Below are 11,100 nucleotides of genomic sequence, written 5' to 3'. Positions count from 1 at the left end.
CGTGTACATTTCTGCGTGTTCTCGATGTAAGGAAAATTGCGTTATAGCACTTGCGGGCGTGTATTTGCAATGCACATGACTACTACTGCACATTCAGTGCACATCGACATCCCAGCAATAATAAAACGTAAACAGTAGATTACGGCGGACTGCAACCTACCGAGGTAGTGCTACATTTTTCTTGCACGTTCAGATCACAAAAACCGGACTTAACTAGGCAAATCGAATCGTTTTCTTGAATCTAGCGTATTTGGTAGTGCTATATGCTATTGTCACTGATAACAGCGTGATCCAAGGAGTTCTGAAATATGCACGATAAGGAGAGATATTACCAGCAGCAAGAAGTTGGCGATCAGCAAAAGATGTTGACGGACGGGGCGAGTCACGAGAGTTTGTTGAGTGACGAGTTGGTGGTGGATGATGATGTAGAAGACGATGATGATTTCGATGATGAGGCGGATGGATCGAGGGACGATGAGCTGGAAGATACGCTCAGTAAATGGACGAACTACATACACGGTTGGCAGGACCGTTGGGTGGTGCTAAAAGGTGGAACCCTGTCGTATTTCAAGTCCAAGAATGAGATGCAGTCTGGATGCAGAGGCTCCATAAGCCTGGCGAGAGCTGTAATTGAGGTGACTAATTTAAATACAGGGCTACCGTAGGCATAGCTGGGACTACAGGGCATGGGAAACTTTGCCTTTGATTGGGGATGGATGTAGAGGATATCCTAAACCTAGGCCTTCATGTTTTCATTTTAGTGGATGATGTGGCAACTTGTCTTTCTTCAACTGGTAAACATGGTATTGGTAAAAGGAGGTGGCCAGTGCAGTGCAGTGCAGTATTAAATCAGTTTGCAGCTAATTACGTTAGAACAATATGACTGATAATTTGGGTTGTCTGATAAGTGATAGATCAGTACAGCTGTAGATAGGAAGCCTGATTTTGAAACTTTGACAACAGGAAATGAAACATCACATGCTCTGCATTGCAATGTGTAGATAATGTTCAGACGTGTAATGTACATCCCCAAGTGCATGATGATTCAAAAGTGAAAGTGCCTTGTGTAAATTGTATGTAGACCTCTATGCAGTTCAGTTTGGCTATCAGCTATTGCATGTGATACAGAGTGCACTGATTTCATTCCAAGTATACATGTAGGTGTCCAACACATCGACACTGCACATTGAAACCGACACCCCTCTATACATTTGTAGCATTGTGCGTAAAGAACTAACTTTCATGCATGAAACTGAGTGCATTGGTTTTGCATTCTTCACTGGGGATTTGATGATGTCCAAATATTCTACTGAAAAACCCGATAATAAACAAGAGCAACAGCAGAACAATGATACCGTTGATAAAATGCACATTGGAAAGGCATTACGTGCATTTTACACCTATTGTCAATAGAAAGTAGGGGTGTTGGTTTCAAAATACAGTGCAACTGAGACTTGAGTGCGTCAAAATACACAACCCACGAATTTGAAGCAGTTACAGTATCTTGGAGCATGTACTGCAAATCGCATTTTCAATGCATGCTTGTGAATTCAGGGTATTTACATAATTATGACTAAAATTTCAGGCAAATTGTGAGATATTTTAAGCATCTATTGATAACCCCCCCCCCCCAAAAAAAAAAAAAAAAAAAAAAAAAAAAACAACACAAAAAACAAAAAAAAAAACCAAACAGAGTGTTGATGTGTTGGACACCAAACTATACTCATCTCAGTTTTGGACAAAGTCATTATTTTAGACGTGATTCTAGCACTACTGTTAAGTTACCACTTACCAGGTAGACCAAGTTTAATATACAATTTTAAATTATTACAATGTGAATGAAGGTAGCATGTGATGCTTGCTCTTACAATGTAGAAGGATTTATCAGGGGACGTGGAGTGGGCTAACAACATGCAAAATGTACAGTTCACTATCAAAGCAAGTGATTGGTGTCGTAACACTACAGTGCAGCAATAAAAAAAAAAAAGGAAATGAAATTACCAGAACCATTCTGTATTTTCTTCTTCTTTTTTTTTTTTTTTTATACTTCACAGATACACGAGTTTGATCATCTCAGATTCGACGTCAGTATCAATGACAGCATGTGGTACCTGCGGACCAAGACCAAGGAGGCGCGACAGAACTGGATTGACTGCCTGGAGACCCAGAAGGCGATGGCGGAAGCAGAGAGTAGCAGCCTCCAGAGGCATGGCTCAATGCTGTCTCTCCACTCCGGAGCCAGTCTTACCTCTTCGTCCTCCTTTAAGGTAATGGGCAATGTGATGCCACTCTTCTCAAAGAGTGCTGTGAAGTGTAATGTATCAAAGAGACTGTACAGTTCTAGTTGAGGTGAGGATTTAGCTTTTAAATAACATTTTGCGAGATATTCAGAAACCACTCTATGAGATGTTAAAGAGCATGCAATTCTAAGAGGTATCAAAAGTTTGTTTGATGAAAATCAGTTTTGAAATGGCTGAGATATCCAAAAACAAGGTGAAACAAAGAGATTCTAATAAAAGGCGTGGTCTGTCGCCTTTTATTATTATCACTTTTTTGGATATCTCGGCCGTTTGAAAACCAATTTTCATCAAATAAACCTTGAATCCTTAAAATTACATGCTCTTTCATATTTCATAGGAGGTTTCTCATTATCTCACTTAGGAATAGTATAAAACTTAATCCCCACCTCAACCAGTACGGTACAGTCCCTTTAAAGTATCATTACAAAAACACAGTGTAGTGGAGTATTTGAATGTAATGGAACTCTGATGATTTTTTTTTTCATAATCATTATCTTCATCATTATTACTTGAATTGTAACCTGCTACCCTTCAGTATGCTGCAACTTCAATGCTTACTTCTTCTTTTTTTTTCAGGAATTGTCCTCAAAGTGACAGGAAACCCACCTACATGATACATACTTGTACATGTACATGTACATGTACTGTTCATGTATACTGTACTTGAAAAAACAAAAACAAAAACAAACAACTACAAGTGTACTGACAGTAACACACATTTCAATTCAGCTGTGTACAGCAGTTTATTCTCAACCACGAAACCACATTGTGGTTACACTTACAACAGAGCTAATGCTGTGACGGATGCAACTGAAGCTAATGGAGATCAATGAAGCTACAATGTAGTTCTTCACTGATACTAGCGAAGCTAATTTTACAGAGATGCAATGTATCGTGTCTTGCTAAATGGCATGTACAATGTAAGTTTTTCTTTTTAATATAGAGGGTGCTTGATGCACATTGTATTGCAGATAGTGTACATTGTATATGTTGTGGGCAGCTGCATTTTGAAGTTTGCTTCATGTGATCATAACTTTGACTGCATTTTTGTGATTGTACTGTAGGTGGCCCTTGTGATGATAATTTATTAAGGAGGTTAGCACAGAATATGATTGTACTGCCGAATCAGGGAATACATACGTTCGCAGTTTTAAATCAGCGTTGGTGGAAAAGCAACTATCTAACTGAGAATTCACCGTAATACAGTAAAAAGAAATAGGTGATACTGCCAAACTGCTGCTGGTAGCAAACTGTGCCAAAAATGTTTGGCAAATTCTGTCACAAATTACCATGCAAGTCCTTGCCAAATGATAAGTGAGTCCTTGAAAGTTGTGGTGTTTTAAGCATGAAATCTGTGAAGCCTTGCCGTGATCATTGAGACACATTTACATATTACTAGTATACCCCTTTTGCTTTGCCTCATCCAGAAGGGGCGGGGATTGGCGGAGAAGCTGGCAGAAATGGAGACGTTCAGGGATATTTTGTGCAGACAGATTGACACCTTGCAGAGCTTCTTCGATACCTGTGCAGAGGCCAACCCGCGGAAGTGGCCAGAAGAACCATGTGAGTGAAAAAACAAAACAAAACAAAAAATGACTCCTATTTCCAGCAAGCACCAATTCTTAGAAGTTTCTAAGGAGGGGTTGTTGCTGTTTTGTTTTGTTTTCTTTTTTGTTCTGTGTTTGTTTGTTTGTTTTTGTTTTTGTTTTTGTTTTGTTTTTTTGTTTTTTTTTTGAGAGAGAGAGAGTTGATACATGTATTATGTTTGAGACAATGATGCCGCAATGCTGTCCACTCACAATGATGGATGCATGTTGAGTACACACAATATTGTTCATGTATTTCTTTTTTGATGAGAGGTTCATGTATAATAAGTCTCGTTATATATTCATAACCCCAGATATCAAGATTTCCAAAGTTATAGACTTTTCTGAAAGGTTTTAAAACACAGTTCAATTTTTCTTCCTTCCATCTGTTGTGTCTGGATCAATACATTGAAATCACAGCAAGTTGAACAATGTCGAAAATCATGAGAGTCAATTCAGGGCTCTCCTGTGACAATGAACAGGGTAATAACAAAACTTTGCTACAGAGAATGAAAATTCATATCCCCAAATTATCATCAATAAAGTTCATGGTGCAAAGTTCCCTTTGGTTGTAACAAAATTTTGATGTGATAAAAGAAATGTGCTGGTCCCAAGGACTTCATTATAATGGGATTCGCCTTCATACCTTCATATGTGTTGAATTGCAATGAGAGGGGGATTTTCCATAGAGAAACCCTACCATAATCTGCTCAATAGGAATGTACAATGTACCTGGTTTACAATATGAAAACAGACTTCTACTACTCATCTGTTGTATGAACCCATAGACGCATGACATATTATATCATGGTCTTCAACAGCTGAGGCAAAACTCTGAGAGGAATTTGTTTCCTCAAACTGGATGGATCAAAGTTTGACTTGTACAAAATTTACTGCACACTGCTCTCTGTAACACAGTGCCGGCAGATCCCAGAATAGAAGGCACTACAAGCAGTGGTAATGCTACATGTATCTTAGACTGCCAAGTACATGTACAAGTGTACACAAAGCATGTATCACTTTCACAAAGTGTCATAATTCATGTTTTTGTAGGCAGTTAAAAACTCCAGTTCATACAGTTTGTTTGTTCTCACAGAATACTTAAAACAGACACAGCATGGTGTCAGCGATTAGACATTTGAGTCAACAGTCGATGTGACACACAGTACTGTACCTCGCAAAACACTGATTTTGAGTTGTTGTGCCTACCCTCCAGTGGATATAAAATGAAATGCGCTATCCTTCAGTGTATTAGTTCAGCTTCAGTAAACATTTTTGATAAATTAAATGCAGTGTGTAGATGCCTACATGTACATGTACATTTGTAGTGTATACTTTGAGTACGTATTTTCCCCCCGAAATGTTGTGTTGTGCCAGTTATGTAATGAATACCACACAAACCTTAGCAAAGAAGTGAAAAACAAGTGAAAGTAGAATCAAAGCAATGTGCACTCTAGGTCAGGTGTCATATTAAATTTGCAGACATGATGCTAAGATTCAGTTATCTGTACCATGAAATAAAGTTCAAGGAATACACTGTATAATACACATTGATAACAAAGGACTGCACAACGTACAGTACATACATTCAAATGCCTTTAACTTAAGAATATTCATGTACAACTTAAGTGCAGACTGATTATTTCTCATGGCCAGTTTGTTTACTTTGGGGAAACAAGTTTGCTACAGTCCTATTGTTTATCTTCTGTCCTTTCCCCTGTGCTTTGCTCTCAAAAAGATGTATTAAAGAGACACTACTGTAAAACATGATATATTCGCGGCATGAAATTTTCGCGAATTGGAGCCGACAGCCTTTTTCGTGGCATGAAATTTTCGCGAATTGCCACTGGCGTTCAATGCATGTAGTGCAGACAAAAACTTTCGCGTGCATTTTAATTTCGCGAATTTTGGCGCTCGCGAAATTCGCGAAATTAAAATGCACGCGAAAATTCCTCGTTTTACAGTATATTCACCTGGTTTGAGATTAGATAAGAATGATATTCATTTGTTCATTTTTGGACTACAGTGACAGTTTGAAAGGACTAAATTGTTACTACACTAAGGCTACGGTGTTACAAAATACTGAACATATGGTTATGAACTATGAATTTGTCATGGTATGAATCTATCTCGCTACATGTACTGTAGGTTACAACTGTACATCCAGTACGTTGTAAAGTGTACTTTCACCTTTCAGGCATTACGGACTATATAGACATCTGATTTATTATTACTTTTTCATGATATGATAGTTAACATTTTGTTGATTTCAAAATCTGTTACCCAGAACATTGTGATATTTTCTAAGTTTGATCTTTTTCATTAATACTCTTTTTTCATAAAGTTGCAAACCTGTGTGTGTGGTCGCAAAATTCTCAAGATCATATTTCGTGTACATGTATGTACAATGTATTCGTAATATGTGACTGCACTTCTCACCAAGTATAGATACATACAGTTGTATACAGTAGACATAGCACTACACTGTATGTTACTGCAAGTGTTTGAAAAGAATTAAGACAACCAAAAAAATATGTTATACAATATGTATGTATAGAAAGGAAAAATGTGTGTCTGTGTCGGTATGCAAATTCTTCCATTGGTGCCAATATGTAAAAAGCTACAGTGTATGTACTTACAATTTTTATGTACATTTAACTCTTTTCTAAAGAGTCAGTGCAATGCATGCAGCAAATCACACAATTTGTATGCGAAGTCATGCAAGTATCAGGCATATCAATCTTCAACCAATGATTGCTCACTTGCTCATGATGGATGCCGGTAGGGGTGTATTTTCTCGCCCCTCATAATTGTGTTTGACACCTGATGGCTGGATGGGGGTGTTGAGATGATCCAGTGCGGGGAGCTCAAATCCGTGCCGAGATGGTGATGATGATGTATGATCGCAATCTTTGTGTCACGTGTGACCAAGTAGCCAAACCCATGGTATCCCATGTCAAATTGTAGAGGATTTTCAGCCAAACACCACACTGTCCAACATTTACAATATTACAGACTGAGGTGTACATCTTTGAAGCTGGAGCATTTTTGAGGTATACTGGACATGGGATAAAAGACACAACATATCTTGTGGTAGCATACAAACAATTGGTTTTGGTGATTTGTAGCTGTTGTAGGTACCATGCAGGTGATAGTGTGTGTATGCATTGTATGCTAATTATGCCTGTTCTAGATTCCCTGTCATAAGCTCTTTACTCCAATTGTGCTTCTTTTACGTTCTACTTTCCTAAACCACTTGAAAATTATGTGAGGTAGTTCTGTTTCCCACAGGCAGGCTTCAAAGGTTGTCACCAAAAGGAAAATGTTAATAATCAGTATGAAAGAAGTTTGTGTAAAATTTGTACAATTTGTTTGTAATGTTAGTACCGTCATGGCTTCCAAACACACTTTGTGTGACATTGTGCATAAAATGAAAAGGTTTATTAAATGATTTGGAATGTACAACATTCAGGGATAATTCATTTATTAAAAGTGAACTTACACAAGATTTACATTGTGACGGTGAGAGGTACATTGTATAACATGAAGTGTAATGTAACAAAAGATGCGCTTGCAAGAATCCTGCTGCAATAATTATGCTTGATATTTTATGTTGAAATGATCCTCAGCCTAATTGGGTAAATGATTTCAGCTGCAAAGTTAATTTAAGTTGTGGGGGATGCTGCATGGTTTAGTCATACATGTATATTGGAATATACCTGGCCTATGTGTTCTCTGTCAGGAACTTTATTCTTATAGTCTATTTTGTTTTGCCATGCCTTGCAATGCAGATGGAGAAAACTCTGAAGATGATGACGACAATGATACTGTGACTCCAAGGGTAAACCATCACCACACTGGGCACACATTCCTGGAGAACGGTCCAACCAGCCCCAAAGACAAAGGTTTGTGTTTAAAACATGTATCAAATCTGGGTCCCCTTTAACCATCTCAGGGCCACTGCTGTGTTATACCATTGACATCATGCACAATTTGTTTCTCATTGGCATTAGCAGGGTTAAAGGCATAATTTACCATTTGCAGATGAAACAAAAACCTAGCGTTAGTGCTGTAAAGTAGTTCTAAAATGTGAGTTAGAGATAGAAACAACCGCTGTAAAAATTTGAATCTGTATAATTGATGTTAAGTATTGTTTATGCACAAAATGTGAACAATAGTTATGATAAAAATGCTTCCACACTAAACTGTATACAGTTAATGTTTATTGAGAAAAATACTGATATCTCCTTTATTATATTTCAGGTTTTATTGCAAAAATTTTATTTGGTAGGATGTTTTATGATATAACTGAGTGACCTATACTGCATAATGCATCAAATGTGATATCTTGAAATTTTTTTAAATCACTGTTCCCAAAGGTCTTTAAGGCAAAGCTCAGGTCTTGTTTCTCACTCAGATTACCCCATTTTTGTTTCAGTACACCACGTACATTATTAGTTGTGCTGTTATCTGTCAATAGTGGAAACACTTGAACATAGAATCTTTCACTTTTTCACAGTCTGTTCTTTCTCTTTCAGAATAGTTTGGATTGTATGAATTTACTAATTAGTGCAATTTTCTCCAGTTTACCTGTAGTTTGGACACAGGCCAAATATGCAGAATGTTGATAATCAAGGCTATGATAACAGTGGTGAAATCTCAGACAAAAAAAAAAAAAACAACAACAACATTCACTTCCTCTAAAACTTAAAGTAGAGTCTTGATCCTGTTACAATGACTACAATTCATCTTCCTCGACAGAAAAACAAACTAATGGTTTTTAACCTGTTGGATGTTACAATGTTGTAGTACCGAGTGGACGCAGGCATGTGTCTATGAGAAATGCCTGTTATAGCAAAGTCAGCTTGTCCTAAACAGATTAAGGGGATGTCTAGGCTAAGGAAGACTTTTGTTTACCTCTTTTTGCTTTGAAACACTTCCTATTGAAATATCTACATAGTATGGCTATGATTTCTGTGAAGAGAAAAACAAGAAAATTTGGTGGCATTTACAACATTTATCAAGTATGATATTTTGTGCGTGACCATTGTCTGTATGTTCAGTTTTGCTGTATTAATTGAAGGGAGTTTTTCCCTTGGGGTGAAGTGCTGTAGGATTAGGAGTTAAGTGGTGTACTTTTAAAATCTACATGTACCATACTTTTTTCTATAACGCTTTTGCACCGATGATAGAGGCAAAACACAGAAAAAACAAAGAATGTGGAGAGAGAAAAAAGTAGATGTTTAGGTCTATTCCCCTCATTTGTCCAGCCTCAGTCTTTTAGTTGTGCATTACATTATGAATAAGAATTAAGTCAGTGTACCATTTTGGCAGACCATGTAAATTGTTGATTTTGTATGTAATTGGACAATTATGGCAGCTCTGATCAACAGATGTCTATTCAATATGTAGGACTGATAGCAGTATGTGACCTTTTAATTTGACTTCAACATCAGAATTTGGGTGTAAGCATTAAAATCTATGAATTTCCATAAACTACTCACTGTATAAGCTGTTATTTTTGCGAGGGTTTAATTTTCGCGAATTTCGCAACATGATCACAGTTGGGCCACAAATTTAACAACACGCGAAAATGTCACCATGAGCTAAGGTAATAGTGTGCTTATGATGGCCTCTGTGTCAGCTCGCGAAAAAACATAAATCTCGCAAAAATGTCCCTGACCTCATTCGCGAAAATATCTGTACAAGAAAATAACAATATATTTACAGTATTGTACACCTCATTACTTTAGTTCCAGATTATAGAAATGTAAACAACTCTTCTCATAGAAGGGTTACATTCAATAGATTTGGGCTGTGTTGGTAAAGAAACAAAACAAAACAAAACAAATCAATAAAAAAAAAGAAAAGAAAAAGAAACCCAACTACAAAGAACATCTTGTGTACATTATGTGTGTGCCCATAACACCAGCAACACCTTTATTCAGTGTTCAACTTTAAAGTTCCTCCTCTATCTCTCTCTCTCTCTCTTTGGAAAACAAAAGATGTGTGGTCAAAGTGGTTGGTATGAAGACAGCCTATCAAGGGATATCCTGGCATGGATTGGCTTTTTCTGTCAATGATTAATCCCCTCTTTAAAGACCTCAGTGGAAGGCTTGAGTTAATCCTTTATTATTGAAAGAGCTTCAGTATTCAATAATCTGCAGTGACACTGTCAATATTGACCACTGATACACATGGCACAAGCAGAATGCATGTAAGCACAAAACACAAACACACACACACTCAGTAGAGAAGGAAGTGTGTTTGTGTGTTGATACCACACTTTTATGTGTGTGTAAATATGACCTGAAGCAAGACACTGTGATGTATTGTCAACTTTGTTGAATTTCCTGTTGATCACTACAGCATTTGTACAACATGAGTCAGCCAAGTAGTAACACTTTATAATAACATGTACATGTGTGTATACCTAAAGTGTACCAACAGTATTACATACAATTTACTATACCACACATTGCCCCCCCCATACAATTTACTATACCACACATTGCCCCCCCCCAAAAAAAAAAAAAAAAAAAAAAAAAATATATATATATATCTTATCCACTGTAGTAATGTTGTATCTGTAAAGTGCTTGGCTCATCCAAAAGTAGATTTACACATGTATCTTACAGAGCAATGCTAGCTTTGCCAATTTTTATGAGCAGAGTATATTACTGGTACATAGATGTTGTGCTTCCAGAAATTCAAGTACAAATGTACCCCCAGGTAGACTATAGATACCATATGTCATGGGTGTCCCCCAAACTGTTTTGCTCAGAATAACTTGCCTTTCTGAGAAGCCAATTTTGCAATTCAAATGATGTTTCTTTTCCTTCAGGCGACAAATGTTTGATTGAGGTATATTATGAACGTAGAGGCTATAAAATTAGTATCACAACTGTACACTTGTGCAAACTACTACGTGGCAGTATGCTCTAATGATTATCACATCAAAAGTGTCAATACATCATAAATATTAATCTTATCTGATGAGTTATATGTCATATAGTGTCACATGAATGTGTCTGTACACAATGGATATTGGCCACACTGTTATCATCAAAATACCCACATGTAGAGTCCATCATCCATATTAACCCAGCAATTCCTGGGGTCTTTTTTTTTTCTTCAGAAACTATCATGTTGTTGTCATTACACTACACTGGAGAAGGATTAGATGAAAACTTGTGCAATTGATTAAATATGCA

The 11,100-nt window shown here is 37.1% G+C and overlaps 1 protein-coding gene across 2 annotated transcripts in view; it reads left to right on the top strand.

Moving 5' to 3' along the window:
* The first annotated feature begins 203 nt into the window (after window positions 1-203).
* LOC140230712 (ceramide transfer protein-like) overlaps window positions 204-11,100 on the top strand; it is an 86,874-nt gene continuing 75,977 nt past the window's right edge. Inside the window, exons 1-4 of one of the 2 annotated variants that reach the window (XM_072310851.1) lie at window positions 204-635; window positions 2,055-2,267; window positions 3,731-3,863; window positions 7,678-7,791. In XM_072310851.1, coding sequence (XP_072166952.1) covers window positions 309-635; window positions 2,055-2,267; window positions 3,731-3,863; window positions 7,678-7,791 — 787 coding nt within the window. In that variant the 5' untranslated portion in view covers window positions 204-308. Of the gene's footprint in view, window positions 636-2,054; window positions 2,268-3,727; window positions 3,864-7,677; window positions 7,792-11,100 lie in introns of both variants that reach the window. The other variant, XM_072310850.1, reaches the window with a different exon arrangement.

Source organism: Diadema setosum, chromosome 7, assembly GCF_964275005.1.
Source record: "Diadema setosum chromosome 7, eeDiaSeto1, whole genome shotgun sequence".
NCBI lineage: Eukaryota > Metazoa > Echinodermata > Echinoidea > Diadematoida > Diadematidae > Diadema > Diadema setosum.
The sequence above is the reverse complement of the archived record's forward strand: the minus strand, read 5'-3'. Positions and strand labels throughout refer to the sequence as shown.